Source organism: Mastomys coucha, unplaced genomic scaffold (genome assembly GCF_008632895.1).
Source record: "Mastomys coucha isolate ucsf_1 unplaced genomic scaffold, UCSF_Mcou_1 pScaffold16, whole genome shotgun sequence".
In the NCBI taxonomy this organism is placed as follows: domain Eukaryota; kingdom Metazoa; phylum Chordata; class Mammalia; order Rodentia; family Muridae; genus Mastomys; species Mastomys coucha.
In genome coordinates, this window is record NW_022196898.1 from 82,662,883 (window position 1) to 82,683,113 (window position 20,231).

General features: G+C 41.4%; 1 protein-coding gene across 1 annotated transcript; it reads right to left on the bottom strand.

Annotated features, from left to right (window-relative positions):
* Positions 1–1,071: 1,071 nt before the first annotated feature.
* On the bottom strand, positions 1,072–19,687 carry Cisd2 (CDGSH iron sulfur domain 2). The gene is made up of 3 exons (XM_031375609.1): positions 19,442–19,687; positions 5,788–6,002; positions 1,072–3,705 (listed from the first exon to the last, which is right to left on the bottom strand). Exons 1-3 carry the CDS (start codon positions 19,542–19,544, stop codon positions 3,616–3,618), a joined length of 408 nt encoding a protein of 135 aa, XP_031231469.1. The 5' UTR covers positions 19,545–19,687; the 3' UTR covers positions 1,072–3,615.
* Positions 19,688–20,231: the final 544 nt, after the last annotated feature.

A 20,231-nucleotide genomic window follows, 5' to 3' on the forward strand; every position in this document is an offset into this window, starting at 1 on the left:
AAAAGAGTTGAGTTGGGAGCACAGACCTTGTAAAGCTCCCCCAGCACAGATATTTTCTAACTCTAATTCTGGATCTTGCTGTTGGTCACAAGAAAGGTAAAATCACATAGTGGAATTCACTGACATTATAACATTTACAGCCCCAGCACTATGCTTGATGGAATGTCTGGTATACATAAATACTCAATAACTCTGAGCTTTATTACCATAAAGACTGAGTGTTTCTTACACCTACATGGGAAGACTATAGGTTCTGGAGATGGATAGCTCATGAGAACCTGAGTTCTGATCGCTGGCACTCACTGAGGTGCATAACTGTAACCTGAACACTTGGAGAGGTGGAGACATGAGCAGTTCTGGGGCTCACTGGGCTGGTCAGCCTAGTTCAATCTAGGAGCTCCAGATTCAGTGAGTGTGATGATTTGTATGTGCTTGGCCCAGGGAGTGGCACTGTTAGAATGTATGGCTGTGTTGGAGTAGGTGTGGCCTTGTTGGAGTGTCACTGTGGGCGTGGGCTTTAAGACCTTTACCCTAGCTACCTGGAAATCAGTCTTCCACTAGCAGCCCCTTCAGACTGCTAGCTTAGATGTAGATGTAGAACTCTCGGCTCCTCCTGCACCATGCCTGCCTGGATGCTGCCATGTTCTCCACTTGATGAGACTGGACCTCTGAACCTGTAAGCCAGCCTCAACTAAATGTCCTTATAAGAGTTGCCTTGGGCCAGGCTGTGGTGGCGCATGCCTTTAATCCCAGCACTTGAGAGGCAGAGGCAGGCAGATTTCTGAGTTTGAGGCCAGCCTGGTCTACAGAGTGAGTTCCAGAACAGCCAGGGCTACACAGAGAAACCCCATCTCAGAAAAAAAACAAAAACAAAAAACACACATACACACACACAAAAAAGAGTTGCCTTGGGCATGGTGTCTGTTTGCAGCAGTAAAACCCTAAGTAAGATACTGAGAGGACAATTGAGGAAGACACTGCACACTGACCTCTGGGCCTCCATGGTCCTGTCCGCAAACCCCCGTGTATACACACATACATATATAAAAAGAAAACATCATGAACCGACTGGGTTGTATCTTTAATAGTTTAAGGATAGCTTTTATATGAGACTTGTAAAATAAAACTAAAGAGACTTCTGATAGTAGGCTAAAATTACAAATAATTCAAAAACTCCAGTAAATCTATATGGAAAACTTTCTTGTATTTTGTTTCAATGGTTTGTGCTATTAAAAAGATACAACTCAAGGTGGAGCTTAGTATGTGGGAGAATGTGGAAGGCCCTGGGTTCCATCCTTAGTACCATGAGAGTGAGTGAGTAGACACACTTTGTACCACTTTTGCCTTTCGTAATATTTCCTTCCACATTTCAGTTGCTACTTCATAACCTTTTATTAAAAGTTTTATAGTGTTAGAGAGATGGCTCAGTTGTTAATAGTACTGGATGTTCTTGTAGAAGACCAGGGTTCAGTTCCCAGCACCCACATGGTAGCTCACAACCATCTGCTAATTCCAGTTCCAGGGGGTCTAACATTCTCTCTGGCTTCATTGGGCACTAGGCATGTGCATGGTACACACACACACACACACATATATATATACAGACAGACAGACAGACAAGCACTCATACACATGAAATAAGTCTTTCTAAAATATGTGTTTGCTTTAACATTATTTACACTTCACAATACACAAACTAAGACTATAAAATGTGTCAGTATAACTTAATTATGTGACAAGTTGACTCATAATCATTTTCCTTTTTAGCTTGTCATCATTAGTCTTGCTTAAATGGCCGGATATGATAGCTAAAGAAAGAGAACAAACAGGATACATGTGGCACCAGGCTTACTATGTGCTCATTTAATAAGAAATCCCTAGAGATGGTCCATCTGATCCAGCAGACTTGACAAATGAGTGGCCCCAAATTTATCTGTCTTTCTTTTACCAGGATTCTGGGGGTAACACGGTTCTTTGGCAGAGCTCAAGTACTCACTTAAGTCTCACCTTCTTTATATATCCTATTTTGCCCTTGACGTATCATTTCACATAGAAGCTGGAAAGTGAAATGAGTATTTGGCTTTTGTTTTTTTCAGCATTTGCCGTAGCACGGGTGTGGCTTTCTTTCCTTGTACAATCCTTGTTTCTTTCCTCTGTCTAATCCGTTTGTGACTGTGCTTCTTGAAATGCTGACTCCAGCCTATCTTCAGACAATCAATCAAAGGTCTTATCATACGGGCCTAGAGAGCTTAACTGTACTATGACAATTTTAATCAAAGCCTCAATTTAAAAATATCAATTAAAAGCATATAAATATTTGTTGGGGAGAAACAAGGAGAGAAATGGAAAGTAAAAGCAATGACCCTCGCTATGTCCTTGTCCTTATCAGTGCGAGCAGACTATGCTGTGTCATAGGTCCTTCCAGACTTTTTTTCTGTCATTATGCACACAAAAGTGTTTTGTCTATATTTTGTGAAGTTAAAAAAAATACAACAGTTATCTCTTTTAAAAAAGATCAAAATATTTTCTCTCAGTATGTACAAATCCAATCCCCTAGAGTACAAGTAACTTCATATCCTGACGCCATTTTCCTATAATTAACTACACAAAAGATAAAACATCACTTTGAGCAATGAGCTAGGCATCATTTTAACGCAAATTCAGATATACTTTATTAATTGACCTTCAAACTGTAGCTCATGAGTGTCCTTGCCACTCAACAGTCACCAAGTTAACCACCTCTCTCTCTCTCTCTCTCTCTCTCTCTCTCTCTCTCTCTTTCTCTCTCTTTTACACACACACACACACATAGACACAAGTGCACACAGAACAAGGCTTTTGTAAGGTGAACCATTTTTATGATGAAAATAATTGTTTCTCATTGGAAAGTTTTATATCTGATTTACTTTTTAGAAATTGGGATAATCATTATAATAAGATAAAATCTCTATAAGACAAGGGATTTTATTGTCTCAAATTTTTTTTTTTTTTTTGGTTTTGTTTTGTTTTTTTTGAGACAGGGTTTCTCTGTACAGCCCTGGCTGTCCTGGAACTCACTCTATAAACCAAGCTGGCCTTGAACTGAGAAATCCGCCTGCCTCTGACTCCCAAGTGTTGGGATTAAAAGGCGTGCACCACCAACGCCCGGCTAAAATATTCTTGATGACGATATTTTTCATTATTCTTCTAAAAGCAGCAGAGTTCCACAAAAGGCCAAAAAATGGCAAATGACTTCAAATGAGCAAAACAAGACAATATAAAGATACATTTAACAGAAAAAGGGAGAATTTTTTAAAACTATACATTCTGTTGAAATACAAAGAAATAACTTTTGGCCCACAGTCAAACTTTAAATTCCTAATTAATTAAAATCTGAAGTGCTGACTTTATTGTTGAAAGACACATTAAACTTGATTTCAGAGTGAGACTTGACCATTTGATTTCTATACAAATGACTGAATATATAAAGTACCAAATATAAGCAGTAGTGTAGCAAGAAAATAATTGGCAGAAATAATTATTCAACCAGTACTGATAGCTAAAACTTCCAAAGAGTTTTCTATGCACAACAAATGTGGAAAGATGCTGTCAGAGTTTCATCTTAAAAGTCTACTGTTATACTTCTTTCTTCTTCAGGATGAGAGGACCCACGTTATCGCCTGTCAATTCATTATGCTTATTATGGGATCCATCACAGGCCGGAAACTAAAAGGAAAAAGAATTGCAAACGTTATTTTACAGCAGGATTCATGAGGTAGAGACATCTGTGAAATGCTCATGGAGCCGGTGTGCTACTTACTAGAAAAGCAGTTCATCAGAGAGCTTCCTGGCAGACCACATCCCCACCCCACACAGCAGGCAATGAGGAAAACAGAAAAATTCTTCCCAGGTCATAGCAGGCAGAGGAAGGCAGGTCTCTGAGTTTGAGGCCAGCTCGTCTACAGAGCAATCCTTCTCAACAACTATAAAGCTTTAAAAAGGGCTCAAAATAAGCTTTTGGTTTCTATGGAGATCTACATTTGAGCTAACTTCTCATTTAAATAAAAAAAAGTACATGCAAAGAAAAGTTTATGTTATAAAACTCATACTGTAAAGTTTGTGAAAATTTTAAAAGGTGTGTTAAAAATGTTCAGTCCATCTGATTATACTTATAATTAGTATTTTACTATAAGTTTTCCTATGAATTTATTGTGGCATTAATTTTTTTTCCTAAGATTTACTTATTTGTTTTATGTAAGTATACTGTCGCCATCTTCAGACAAACCAGAAGAGGGCATCAGATTCCAATACAGATGTTTGTAAGCCACCATGTGGTTGCAGGGAATTGAACTTAGGACTTCTGGAAGATCAGATGGTGCTCTTAGCCACTGAGCCATCTCTCCAGCCCATGGCATTCACTTTTGAAAAGCAAAATTCCAATCCTATTGTACTATGCTTTTCTTGTATTAAAGCAGGAGCTCGTATCATTGCCTGCTTGGGCATCTGTACAGGGAGTGTGTGCTTTCAGGGGGGCACATGTGGGGGCCAGGAATTGACATAGCAAGGTCTTCTTCAGTTGCTTCTCCACCTTAATGTTTGAGAGAGGACCTCTCATTGAGCCTGTAATGTCACTGCTGGCTGGCTGTCTTGCCTCCACATACCCCCACCCCTCACCCCAGGAGCCCACCACCATGCTGGGCTCTTATAGGGGTTCTGAGACCAGAACGTAGGTCCTTATGCCTGTGCAGCAAAACTTAATCCACAGAACCATCTTCCCAGTACACATTTCTTTAAAAATGAGATTTCTATTGATTTCCCAATATCCCATCAGTTTCCTGTACTTTAACTGAGGCCCATTATATTTGTTCTAAGTTTTCCTGTTACGAAGAATGTAACAAAGACATTGTACTTAAAATCTCAAATAACTGTCATCAAACACAAGAAGAAAGACTAATATCAACTAGAATACTTATCACCCCCAATTCATTTCTCTCATTAAAGCTTACATCATTATGGCTACATTTACTAGCTTATTCTATGTAAGGTATTTTATATGTATCCTCTCACTAAATCTTCAAAAACATCTGCAATACCAACAGAGAAGATTGAAAAACAAAATAAACAAACAACTGTAAAAAACCACCACCACCACAACAAAACCCCATAAACCAGAGATTAAATGTTATGTAAGTCAGGGTAGGCATCCTGGACCCATGCATTTAACACCAGCACCCGGGGAGGGGCAGTAAGTCCCTCTGAGTTCCAGCGCCTGGTAAATATCACCAATTCTAGGCCATTTAGTGCGAGACATGAGACCCTAGTCTGTGTGAGAAAGGGAGGGAAGGAGAGAAAGGGAGGGAGAGAGACAGAGAGAAAGAGAGAGAGAGAGTGGGAAGGAGAGAGGGAGGGACCCAATCCAAATCTAGTTGACAACTGGCTTAACCTGCCCAAGTGATAGATTGACATCAAATTTAAGTAATTATTTAGACATCAAAGTTTAGGCTCCTTTTCATTAAATCTTAAATTCTTATGTCTCCCCCATCCCTCCCCCGCCCAGGAAAACTATTTAAGATACACTGCTCTAGACAAACACTGAACAGCCTGAGAACAGCAGTCTGTTGTTCTCTGCTCTCTACTACAGGCACTATCCAGCAAAAAAAGGGCAAACTCAGTGTGGGACTATCAGCTTTGAATTATTAAACAGTATGGAGAAATTCCTAATCTCACAGAATTTCAAAACTGGGGATTGAAGAGGCAAAGCCATCCTAACTGCACACATTGTATCCTATGCATCAATGGCTATCTTACCGTCTTGGACCGCCAACACCTACAATAAGCCGCTTTTGTAAGACACAGATCTTCAATGTTTATCTCGTTCACCACCTTGGGATTTTCTTTTTGTATTTTAAGATTAATCAGGCTATCTTTCTGTTGTTTCTTCTTCGGGAAGAACGGACGAACTGCAAGGTAGCCCAGAAGGGCAAGCACTCCAAGGAAGGGCAGTAGGCGGAGCCATTCTGAAACTGAACACAGCACAGAAGTCAGGACACACAGCTCTCCCCGGAGGAACACGGGGACTGTCTAGCTCACCGCTGTGCTTCCCTGTGCTTCCCACAGCCTGTCTCCTCATCCGTAAACTATATACAGAACAGACCCAGCCCAGCCAGCATTATCTAATTTAATCTGTAGCCTAACTCCGTTTGTGAAACTGAAATTTTTTGGAAACAAATACTATTTTAAATATCCTATCTCATTAGACCTGCTAACTATATTTGTGCTTGTATTTACTTTTATCTGAAATTATAACCAGCATTAATTATGAACAAAATCTTTTCTCCTTAATGACATACCTAAAGCCATATAATGGAATTTCCACAAAAATTTTACTACTGATTTATAATTTCAGACAAAACATGGCCACAAATGTTTCAACTTACTTTTTTTATTGAAAATAGATTCTTCTCTCACACAAATACATCCTGATGAGCCAACTTACTTTTTAAGTAAAAAAACCAATCCTTTAAATAACATCTATTTTAATTAATTTTAAGTTGCTTATTAAACACCTTTTAGAGTATCCAGTTAGCCTTTTGAACACATGAAATACATATAATGCAAATGAAATGGCTCTTGAATGTCTGAGAGTGCTCCCACTCATCTCTGGGCATCCTCTGACTGCCTGACAACCTGCTGGGCACTAAAGCCCAGCTAAGAAAAGACTATGTGCCAAAGGATGCTAACAACACTTATGATAACTGATGGGCTGTGCTTCAGAATGCAACTGAACCAACGCACCTAACCCTGTGAGCTTTGAGAACTGCATGTTATTATATGTAGATTAAACGTGAAAGCAGGACTAGTCATCAGCCGAAATCCAAAGCCTGTTCTACAGCATCATGTGTCAGATTCCACAGATCGAAAAGGAAATGTTTTTCTCTTAATACAACTATTCTAAAGAGACACTACTACCTAAACATTAAGTTCCATTAGCTTAGTAGTTACTCTTCCAGCATGTGCCTCAGTGATAGAGTGGGGGCCTACCAAAATGCAAACAAAATCGTTTTGATTCAACAGTGCCACAGACAGAAATGAAAGAACTTATTTATGTAAGCAAAAAATGGCTGAATATAGAAAAATATTAAGTATTACTCAATTATAGTATTTAAACATCACTAGAGAGACATGGAGGTACCCTCCTACAACCCAGGCCCTTGGTATTTCTGTGGTATGCGTGTACATTGTACACACAGAGCCAAAACAAGAAACTGGGTGTGTTCCTCGATTGCTCTCTGACTTACTGCCCTGAGACAGGGACTCTCACTGAACTAGAAACTCACCTTTTTGCTAGGCCGACTCCCTGGCAAGCCCTGAGGATCTGCCTGTCCCCCGGGGATCTGCCTGTCTCTGGCCCCCACAGTAAGGCCCGAGGATCCATCCGCCAGTCTCTGGCCCCCTGAGGATCCACCCACCTGCCTCTGGCCCCCACAGCGAGGCTTTTCGGATGGATGCTGGGCCTCAGACTCTGGCTCTCACACTTGCAGAGGGAACAGTCTTAATCACCCAGCCACCTGCTCCTAAATGATACATATCCTTCAGTGTGTATTATTTATTTTTATTATTGTTATTGTTTTATAAAGTAACCTTGTCAGGGAACAAATGCCTCTCCCTTCTGCTGATAGGATTATAGGTGGACAGCACCAAGCTGATTTCTGCAGTAGTAGATAGACACTGTGCGCTAGTTAAGCACTCTTCAAAGTCCTTCAGAAACTGACCTTACGAAGAATTAATTCCTTGGTTATCTATTGCTCTATAATAATATGAGTTATTGCTAACTGCTAGAACAAAGTAGCAACATATAAAAACACTGGGTACATTTCTGAAGTTGTTTTAAGTCAAATTTTTTTACAAAGTGAAATCAACTCAACTTAAATTGCTTTAAATATAGTTAATAAGATGGTCTTTCTTTCTTTTTTTCTTTTTTAAAAATTTTTTGAAACAGGGTTTCTCTGTGTGACCCTTGGGTGTCCAAGCCAGGCTTTGTAGATCAGGCTGGCTACTAACTCTGGGATTCAGTCGCCTCTGCCTCCCAAGTGCTGGGAGTAAATAAAGTGTGGTGAGCCATCTCTCTAGCCTCGACATTTTTTATATATACTCTGGGGGTGGAGGGTACCATCACTAATTATAAATAGTACATAAGCCAGGTGGTGGTTGCACACGCCTTTACTCCCAGCACTTGGGAGGCAGAGGCAAGCAGAATTTGAGGCCACCCTGGTCTACAGAGTGAGTTCTAGGACAGCCAGGGCTCCACAGAGAAACCCTGTCTCGAAAAAAAACCAACCAACCAAATAAATAAATAAATAAATAGTACACAAACTAATTTGAAGAAATGTACTCTTTACAATGTACATTTTAAATTTTATTGTTTTAGAATTATAAAACATGGACAGCAGGAAAATTTAGAAAAAAATTTTTAAAAAGTTATTCAAAAACCATACTAGTTAGAATTGGTAACACTGTTATATTCCTATTTTTATTAACTATACGGTCTATATCCTACATTATAATACGTAAGATTACTTTTATCATTTTTCCAAATCCATAATAACATTTGGGAAAGTTTCTGTTAAGAAAAAAAGATTATGTGTATAGTTGTTTTGTCTACATGCATTGTTTACCACCGAACGTCTGGCTATGGAAGCCAGAAGAGGGTGCCAGATCTCTAGTCACAGATGGTTGTGACCCCCAATGTGAGAATCAAACCTGGGTCCTCTGGAAGAGCAACCAGTGGTCTAAATTGCCGAGCCATCTCTCCAGGCCCTGGAAACATGACTTTTAATGGCTTCTTTCAACCTCCCAAGTGTTCCACTTACAATAAAGGTCTACAAGAGCACAAGGTCGCCATGGTCATACATCTGGGTCACCACTGTATTCTCAGTACCTAAACAGTGCTTGGCTCAATCTGCTTGTTTACTTCTTAGTAAGAAATACATAATTCACACTTCCGTTTATTTATCATTGTATTTAAGATTCAGGGCAATGCGTTTTAAAATTATGGATCTGAGGGGGCTGGTGAGGTGGCTCAGCGGGTAAGAACACTGACTGCTTTACCGAAGGTCCTGAGTTCAAATCCCAGCAACCACATGGTGGCTCACAACCATCCATAATGAGATCTGATGCCCTCTTCTGGTCCTTCTGAGGAAGGCTTACAGTGTACTTACATATAACAATAAATAAATAAATCTTTAAAAAAAAAAAAATTATGGATCTGAGAACACCACCTGAAACAAGTATGCCATTTCTTCCTACAGGCGACGTCACTATTCCTGAACGTCTGCTTCTGGACCTTACAGCCACCCCTTCTCATGTATTAGGATTAATAGAGTATATGTTTCCGGTGTGGGAATTTGCCACCGTCCCTGACAATGCAGTCAGGGAACAGACAACTCGGACGTAGTTCTCTTCTTCCTCTGTGAACTAAGCAGGTCTAATTCAGGTTGGCAGGTTTTTACCCCGTCAGCCATTTCACCAGTCCCCTTCTGGTTTAGGTTACTGATTTAAGGGTTTAGGGAATGGCTCAGTCTGTTAAAATGCTCGCCCAATAATGATGAAAACCCAAGTCCAATCCTCAGAACCCACATTAAAAAAAAAAAAAAAAAGAGCCAGGCATGGTGGCATGTACTTGTAATTAGGCAGAGACGAGAGAATCCCCAAGGCTCAGTGGCCCGCCAGTCTAGCCTGAGTGGTGAGTTCCAGACCAATGAGACAGTGTGTCTCAGAGTAGGCAGACCGCATTCTGAGGATGACACTCAAGGTTGTTGTCTGGCCTCTACATGCATGTGCATACTGTGCATCAACACACATACATATAAGCATATATGCACATGCATAAAAAAATGTGTGTGTATAATAGATGCTTTCAAATAAAATCTCCTGAATTTCCTCTTGTAAGTCAGTATGTTACAACTTTTTACTGTGTAAGTAGTACCCACTTTGTGGAGATACTGTGCAGTATAAAAACACCAGCTGCTTCCTGTGTCTACGCACGCGGTGCATGGTGCAGTGCCCGGGGCAGACTAGGAATGCAGCAAACAACTTAATCACTGTTTATCTTTAGTCTGTAAAACAGGAATAACAACCATTCATTCCTTTAATCAACACCATTTACTGAGTACCTCGTATTCTAGTTACTGCACTAGGAATGGGGATGCTTACTGATGGAGAATGAGGGGAGAGGGCAGACAATAAGGAAGCCAAACAAAATCATACAGTCACGGCTATACTAAGAGCCATGACTCAAACAAACAAGGTGACATAAAATTAACAAAACAAAAGCAAGCAAGCAGCCTGGTGGCATAGTAGAGAGCTGACTGAAACTGTAGGTAAAAGTCAGGAAGGTTTCTGAAAGAAAGAAGCGAAGCAGAAAAAGACACAGAACACGTAAAACCTCCCAGCCTGTCTGTCATTCAGCAAGAACTGCACAGCGCTACCAGAAAGAAATCGCCAGGTGGTGGTGGTGGTGGCGGCGCATGCCTTTAATCCTGGCGCTTGGGAAGCAGAGGCAGGCAGATTTCTCAGTTCAAGGCCAGCCTGGTCTACAGAGTGAGTTCCAGGCCAGGGCTACACAGAGAAGCTTTGTCTCGAAAAACCAAAAAAAAAAAAAAAGGAAAAGAAAGAAATCTATTAACACATTCTACCATGAAGTACAGTTATGTGAATGACCATCACCTCTCCAAAAGATTCCAATTCTCAGTCCTTTACTAGACTCACATAAACTAACACTACAATGAATTTTAGTTAAATTGAGTTTATTCTTCATCAAGTTGACATTTAGATTGTTCCCACTGGGTCTGTTTATCTTTCTCCCACAGCTTACAAAATTTTTTTTAAATCTCTTTTGGTTTTTTTGGGTTTTTTGTTTGTTCTGAAGATTTATTTTATTTATTTTATGAGTATGAGCACACTGTAGCTGTACAGGTGGCAGTGAGAGCCATCATGTGTGTGGCTGCTGGGAATTGAACTCAGGACCTCGCTCTGGCCCTGCTCATTCTGGCATAATTCACTGTAGCTGTCTTCAGACACTCCAGAAGAGAGTGTCAGATCTCATTACTGGTGGTTGTGAGCCACCATGTGGTTGCTGGGATCCGAACTCAGGACCTTTGGAAGAGCAGTCAGTGCTCTTACCCGCTGAGCCATCTCACCTGCCCCAGCTTACAAAATTAAGATAAAGGCTGTAAGGTATTTCAGAAATAAGCTTCTAGTACTTCTAGAACTTAGAAAACCCTCATTAACATGTTAGTGCCTCTAGAACTTAGAAAACCCTCATTAGCATGTGAGTGAAATGATAAGATTTTGAAGACACCAAATTTATAGACAAACAAACTGCCACAAAAGAGCTTTCCATCTGTTTAGAATAGAGACATATAAAAAAAGGGTTACAATACTGTAAACTGTGGGCAACCATGTATCAGCCGAGTAGAAGAGAAGTGATGATTCATTGCTGAGATAAACAAAAACTTGAGCTGTGACACTTGTATGGACCTTTCTACCCAACAAGTAAGAGAACAGTTCATGGATGACAAAGGGAGGCTCTGTATCCCCAGCAGAGCTTGCTGCAGGCAAGGTGCACACACAACACTTAAGAATGGCTGGGAAACTCAGTGCCATGGTATCTTTGGAATACAGAGGAAGAAGTACACTACAGATGTGAGCAGGTGTCACATGCTGTCACATTCTGATATGCAACAGGTAGGTAGGAATCTGCCCTGGGCATGATAGGGAAACAGTCAAGTGTGTAAATGTCCTTAGAAAATCACCTATTTACAAGGTCAAGCCAGAATCTGATGGAAGATGGATTAGAGGAGGGCCATGAGTTAGAGTGGAGAAGGAGGAGGCTTAGAGAAGCCGACTGGAAATAGAATGAACCTGGTGTGGTGGTTGGCGCACGCTCATAACCTGGCACGTAGGGAACTGAGGCAGGATCTCACCAGCAGGTGCTGCAGACATGTCTCAAGAAAATAAAACATAAAACCCACAAAGACTAGTCCAGAAGAAATTAATCTCACTTGGATCTAAAGTAGCAGACTGTCGAGACAGAGAAAGGGAAAATTGTGAGAAATAATCTGTATTGAGGCTCTGTAAAACTAGATGAACAGTGTGTGGACATTGTCTGAAGTCTCTGAATAACTCCCAACCTCTTTAAAAAACAAAAAAAAAACCTGTGAACTGACCCAGGGACTGATTATGAAAGCCATGCCCGGCTGAAACTTGGCTACATAGTCTAGGCTGACGTCAAGACCTTCCTGCCTCAGCCTCCCGAGTGGCTGTGACACAGGCGTGCGCCACACCTGACTCGTTCTCTGTAAATGTAACAACCGCTAGCTTAGAGAGTGAAGGCAATAGGTTTGAGTGGCTTTTTATTTACTGAGGATGCTGTAAGAAGGGCAGCCTTTTCTGGATTTTAGACTTCTAGTTTTACTTTATATATGGAAGGAAGTCTCTGACACATGAAATAATCCATCTTCCCCAGGAAAAAGTATAAGAGGGCAGCTGAGTAGCAGGTCAGCATTGCTACAGAATGTAGCAGAGAGTAAGGCTATAGATAACAGGAGCGCTGGATAGACTGTACAGATGCACAGCACAGGCTTTACAGGAGAACAGCTTCCTTTGACAGGGTCTGAATGGAAGGAGCTGTGCAGGCCAGAAATATCCAGTTCTCTCTGCTTCATCTACCCCAGATGGACAAGGATGGGTAAAAGGTAGTCACTCAGGAATGCTACAGTGAGGAGCACTCTTCCCAGGAAGCTTTGTTTCTTTTATGGGTTGGAGGCACTTTTGTAAGAAATATTACCGGTTAGGAACAAGCCAGGATTGACGATGGAAGTCTCAAGTGGACTGGAGGTGGGAGAGATGCATTTTGGCTACAAGTTACCCTCCCTGACAGAACTGGTTGACAAGCAGCACTCAGTTGATCAAAAACAAACAAACAGGGAACATTTTGCTTTGTACTTTAGTGTAAAACGGTTGAATTTTCTTAAAATTTTCTCTTAGTTACAAGAACTTAGACAATTTTTCTTGCTGTTTCTAATTTAAGGGAAAGAAACAATTACCTGTTTCTAATAAAGAATGCACTCAGAACAAGCAGGGTCCTAAAAGTTCTATGACTTGTATAACCAGCAATTATGATTAGTAGTAAGGTTAAGAAGTCAGAAGAATTGGCCGCACCAGAGAAAAGTGGGAAATAAAATATGGAGAGCAAGGAACAGTACACTGAAGAAGAAAGAGAAAGAAAAGAAAAGAAACAAAAAGGTCAACGTAGCTCCTAAGGGAAGAAGAATTAGGTTTCAGATGATGTTGCTGATCACGAGACAGAAAACCACTCTTTGTAGTGCTGGAGTACTCTAGAGCTCATACTCAGTAAGCATTTACTCTATCACTGACTTATACCCTAACCCTAACCAACCATAGTAAAGGCATTTCAGGTATAGAGTACACACGGATCTCAGGAAGGAATATATGCATGTGTGTGTGGGTGTGTGAGTATGGGTGTGCGTATGCATGGGGGTGGGTATGTATGTGTATATGTGGAAAGGGCAGCTTTGTATCTCAGGCTGGTCTTGAACTTCTAATCCTCCTGTCTGTACAGTGTGATTGCTGAGACCGTAGGTATGTGCCACCATGCCAGGTTTATGCAGTAGTGAAGATTTAACTAGGGCTCTGTGATACTTGGCATTACCAACTGAGCTACATCTCCAGCCCAAGATCCAATATTCTAAGAAACTAGGACAGGCCCTCTTCACACCCTCCTCCTCCCTCCCCCCAATGACACCACTATCCAGTTCCTGCCTGGATTTACTTTGGGCAATGTGATGGTAACGTATCTGGCTCCGAACTACGACCTGCTAAACCTGGTTAAAAAACTTGAGGAGATTAAAAAGGACTTCAAAGTAAAAAGGAACCCCCTGTTCCTGATGCCCGAGCCAGCACCTAACTCTGACCCCTGACTCCCACTAGAGGCCACATCCCAAAGCTTTGTGTAACTCTTTAGTTTTCAGCCTCAGAAACAATATGGGCTGGCCGGAAGACTCCCACTACACATTTCCAGCAGCCCTCCCTCCTCTTGTATCTTCTATCCAGCTATTTTGGGGTCCTAAGACAGGCATTATGGTGCCGGAAGCAAACACAGCCTTCCCTCACTACCTTCTACCACCCGCTGTCAAAAGAAACGTGAGTTTTGGACAGCTGGTGGTGATTTCACTGACTAGCAGCTGTAATGGAACTTGTTAGGCGTTTGTTACTAAATTTTGTTGTCAAAGTAATTAAAATTAGTAGCTCCAATCCAGATTCTGGTGAATTACCTACTTATTTTATATTGTTATTGAAGATTTCCATGCTTGATAATTCAACCAATAAATCATTTGCTATTATTAAAAAGAAATACGCAACTAGGATCCTCTTTTTTTCAAGTTTACATGTAATGCCATAAAAACCTTGATTACTGTTTTCTTTATGAATTTTGTAATGCATTATTTGCAGCTAAAACACAAAGAAATATTTCTATTTCTCAAACATTGAAAACATTCTGCTGCTGGGCATGGTGGGCTATGATTTGAGGCAAGAGGACAGTTTGTGAATGTGAGAAGAGCTTGGGCTGCCAGATCCAAGTCAGTCTGAGCTACAGTGACCACAAGAAGAAAGAAAGGGGGCTGGAGAGCCGGCTCGGAGGCCGGGAAAACTGGCTGCTTTTCCAGAGGATCTAAAGCCAATTCCCAGCTTCCACCTGGTGGATCTTAATGTATGTAGTTCCAGTTTCAGAGGATCCAGTGCCCTCTTGTGTCCTCCATGAATACCAGGCGCACATGTATGTGGTTCACAGATACACGTTACCGATAAAATACTCACACACATAAACTTTTCTTGTTTTTAAAGAGAGAGGAGAGAAGAAAGGAGGGAAAGAGCACAGTGGAGGATATTACAGAGGCTCCTAGGACGCAGTCCTAGGACCCAGTCTATAGAACCCAGTCTAGTCTTAAAGTGATTAATATAATTGAATAAATTACTCTTACTTTACTGTTACTATTAGTACTACCTCAAGATGAAAGGGCCAATAAATTTAATAAACTTCCAAAATTTTCCTCCATTCTATGATACACAACAATATCTTAGTACCTAGAAAGTTACATGGCCTATCAAAGGTACTCAATAGATATGTGATGACTTTAGGAAATTTAGATTTTGAAATAGCTATATGGCAGAAAATGGCTGAGCCCCAAACATTGTCCACAGAGACTAAGTTATTCTTATATATACATACACGTATATATAATTTACCTTATTTATATGTGCATTAGTGTTGTGCCTGCGTTATGTCTGTGTGAGGGTGGCTGATCTTGGAGTTACAGACAGTTGTGAGCTGCCATATGGAATTGAACCCGGGTCCTCTCGAAGAGCACTCAGTGATTCAACCACTGAGCCATCTCTCCAACCCCTCCCCAAGTTAATTCTTAACTACACTGGCTTTTAAGTATAGTTGGGCTTACTAATGTATAATCTAAATGTATAATCTAAAAATACCTATATATTTCCCCAAATTCTCAAAAAGATTTTTAAAGTCAAATTCTTATCTTTTAGAAATTATTTATATGTTAATAAAGACAACTATCTTTTGTTTTTACTCATGCTTTTTTATTGAGAAAACTCACCTTTGTCCCACTTTTTAAAAACTGAGTATGATTCAGAGTAAAATAAACATATTAAGCAGTTAGTTCTGTCTTGTGACAAGTACTGGCACCCCCCAGCCACCAGTAAGCTTTTCTGTAAATACCTGTTTACCTAAGGAAGCCCTTTTCCGAATCTTTCAAGAATATTTCTCTACTACAGATTTCTGTAATCAAATGTTCTTTTATTCAACATAAAGTTGTTAAGAATCATCCAGTGGATTGGTAACTCATTTCCTTTTATTGCTGACCAATATACTACTTTATGAATAAAATTGGTTTTCCTCTTAATAGGTAGATATTTGGGTTGCTTCCAGTTTGAAAGAACATTATAAATAAGAGTGATACAAACATACATGAGCAAGACCTTATATGGATGTATGTTTTCAACCTATCCTCCTTCTAAATTATAGGCTTAAAACTTGTCCCTTTGGACGAAAGTAAAAGAATGAACTTATCTCAGGCTGGTGTGCTTCTGTTGCCCTGGAAAACACTTTTTTTTTTTTTTTTTTTTTTGAGACAGGGTTTTTCTGTGTCACCCTGTCTATCTTGGAACTCACTCTATACACCAGGCTGGCCTTGAACTCAGATCCATCTGCCTTGGCCTCCCAAGTGCTGGGATCAAAGGTATGTACCACCATACCAGGTCAAAAAGCATTATTAAAGTCTCACACTTGCTGGCTTTTAAGTTAACTTTTGTGTCAAGTTTCAAAGACTTGAACAAATTCTTGTAAGCAAAATATCCTCTTGGCTAGTTTATGAATCTAGAAACAAACTGCCTTCTGACTTTTTGAGCAGGAACATTTTTCTTCCTACATTTTTATTTTAAAAGCTTCATAAGGTGATAGAAGATGGTTTTTAAGATCAGCGTATTATGTTTTCAAAGAGCAGAATTATACCAGCTTACCTTAAAGGCATTACTCTTGAGAATCTAACAGAAACAAAGATGGTTTCTGACAGATGAAAACTGTCAGTATTTAAATCCTGTGTGGTAACTTAGGACTGCCATGTTTTCTAAGAATGCAGACTCATCCTGAGAGACCTGTGGGGTGGGTAGTTAGCCAAATCTAAATAGGGAGAGAGGTAATGTGAACTGCAACCTTTTCAGGTTGAGTCTCATGGAAGAAAATGATGATGCGTTTGGTCTTCTAAAGATATAAATGAACTTCTTAAAAGTTGTCTTCTAAGTTTTTATTTCAATGAAAATCTATGAAAGATTCTTCAAGTAGCTTCCTTAAGAAAACAAACATCAGCGGGGCATGGAGGCACATACCTTTAATCCCAGCACTTGGTAGGCAGAGGCAGGCGGATTTCTGAGTTCGAGGCCAGCCTGGTCTACAGAGTGAGTTCCAGGACAGCCAGGGCTACACAGAGAAACCTTGTCTCCAAAAACTAAAAAAAAAAAGAAAAAGAAAAAGAAAAAAAGAAGACAAACATCATACCATTCAATATACTTTTGAAGGGAAGACTGGGTGAAAAGTAGCTTGCATGTTTTTACCCAGTCCTCCAAAACAGAGTCTGTAACTGTTATTGTCAGATTCCAAACAAAATGTTTTCACAAAACCATTACTGCAAGCAAGCTCATGTTTCTTGGACAAGTTAGCAATTCAGATTTTAACTAGATTTATAGACACTGTGTTGGGGCTTAAATAGCTACTATTAAACTGCCATACACTTTTAACCGGACCTGTTAACAGAGAGGCAAAGGCAGAAGGATCAGGAGTTCGAGATTATCCTCAGTTACAGTCTGAAGCCAGCCTGCATTACAGGAGGCCCTGACTGAAAACAAACAGGACAATGGAGAGGTGGTTATTTTTAAGAAACAGTGCTAACATGAAATATTCCATAATTTTAAAGAGAAAGCTGCACACTATTGATTTAGGAGGGGGGAAGGTATGGTTGAATTTCCTGAGTGGCTTTAATAAGGATTAATTATTTACTGACAGAATAGCCCTGTAAGGAGACATGCTTAGAAAGCTTTCTAGCCACTAAACAAAGAGTCGTACCGTCTAACCTGTTTCAAGAACATTTCATCCATATAAAATTGAAACTAACATAAATGCAGCCACAGTCATAACCAACACATGTAAGATGCCCTTCAGTGGGGTAAGAAAAAAAAAACGGTTTAAAAACCTAATTAATGTGTATTATTAGAATAAACTGGCAAGCAGAGCAATGCCACAAATGACTACGCCCCCGGCTCTGCATTCCCAGGTCAGTGAAGACATTCGAGACTACACAATTCAAAAGAGGAAAAAAAATTGGTTTATGCATATTTAACATTAAACTACTACAACTCACCTATTTAAAACAAAGAACTCTAAATTTCAAGCTATAAAGGGACCTGAAGGCAGAGGACAAGATCAGCACTTGTTAGAACACCTTCGGGAGGATGACATTAAAATAGTGCAAGGTAAAGAAGTGACAAAAGAGGAAAGCGAAGTCCTCCCATACTGGTTACAATTGTTAAACGCCGGGCATAGGACCAAGAGAGTTGAGATTTATAGAGAAGGGAAGATTTGGAATTTTTTTTCTTGTTACTTTTATGTTACTTTGGGTGTCTACTTGCTTCCTTGGTGTGTATTAGGTGGCTACAGTGCTTTCTAAGCTATTTCATACACTCTACTGGATATAATATTTAAACACATTAAAAGCTTAAAACCTACTTGTTAACACAGCAATTGTCACTGACAATTTAAAAAAAATCTCTAAATTTGTTCAAGTCTGTATAAGTGTATCCATATAAATACATGGAGTCTTTTTTTGTTTTTACTTTTTATCCCTGGGAGGGACTAGCTTCAAATGCACATCTGTTTGAGGAACTCACTCAAGAAAAGCCAAAATGCACACAAAATGATTTCCTTGGACTAGAGCTGACACCCATCTCCAAATAGTCCTCATCAATTTGGTATGAATTCTGTCTTCTGCTACACAGAATTACTTTTTCTTCCGAGTCTTCCAATTACTGTATTTTAAGTCAGATGTCTCTAGAATGCTGCAGCCAAGTAGGCCTGCTCCCTTCAGAGTTATCTAGATTCATGTTTGCATTCGCTGATACTCAGGACCTCAGGCTCTGCTGCTTTTGTCACCATCTCATACAGTCTGGAGAGACGATTTAGGAAAATTTAACCTGCACTGTCACGTTCCAAACCCAACACAATCTTTCAAGCACTGACTGCATTCTGTCGACTTTTATTGTCCAAAGATATTTATTACTGAGTTGTGGGAACCTTTTCCGACAGGCATAACCTTAATTCACTAGATTTCACGCTCCAAAACCCTAGGAGCCTTGGAATACACCTGGCTCCTTTTTCTCCACCTCAGCTTGCTCCAGGAACTGTAGTTATAGAGGTGACCTCAGATGCCTCCATGATAGGTGACTTCGAGCCTCCAAGTGCTGGCGGGCATGGAGGTCACGGCTGATTTCGTCAATAAACGCATCATACTCGCATCGCGTGGAGGCAGCACGTCTTCCCCACGCGCTGGGCGTCTCAGAAAGCAAGGACTTAGACGGTGTTTTACAACGTGCACGCGGCAGGGAGTTTAGGAACCAGACCCGCCGCTCTTAACTCAGCACCTTCTCCTCCCTATTAACCTGGAAAGAAGAAACCCCATCCGCGGCCGCCCCGCGCCGCGCAGGCGCAAACCGATCGCGGGTCACGTGCCTAGGCCCGGCGTCCCGCCCCGCGCTCTCCGCTGCTCCCCCCACGGGGCGGCGCGCGCGGAAGGGACGGCTGCGTCAGGGTTACCTGTGAGGCGGGCGAACCCGGTAATGCTGTCGGGGACCGGGAGCTGCTTGAGGTAGGCGGGCAGCTGCACCTTCACGATGCGAGCCACGCTGTCCAGGACCATCGTGCCGGCGGCGTCCGCTGCCCGGCTGCTGCGCCTGCGTGAGGGCGGAAGCGGCCGGCGGGCTCGCGGGCTCGGCCGGGAGGTGGACCGCCAGGCGGCGATTGGCGCGCGGCGAGTGACGTGCGCGGCGCGCCGCGGAGTGGAGCGGAACCCAGCGCGTGCGGAGCCCGGCCGGCCCTCGGCTCCGGCGCGGAGGTGGGCGCCCGCTTCAGGCCCGGACGCCTGCGGAAGTGAGTGGGGGGCCGGCGCCGCACCGCACCGGGCTGAGGCGAGCGAGCTTTCTTACCGGAAACCTTTCACAAGCGGATTTTCCCGGTCCGGCCCCGGCCCCGGCGGTGCAGCCTCACTAAGACCACCCGAGTCCTGCCATTCCATGGCCTCACCTTCTTTATAAGCCGGACTTGAAAAGAAACACAAAGTTTACCCACTGATATTTTTTCCTCCGCAACTTTAGTCAGTTCTGCTCAAGCATTCTAAGGTTATTTTGTTTTGTTTTGTTTTTTTAAAGGGGGAAAAATGGGTTTGCCTGCCCCCCCCCTTTTTTTTAGACATCTTGTAACCCAGGCTGAGCTATCATCTTCAAAATGCTGGGATAACCACGCTTGTCTTGTGGAGTTTCTTCGATACAGGGCTAACTTCTTGTAAAATTTAAAGGTATTTGAGTCGTTTTACTTACCTTGGCAGAGG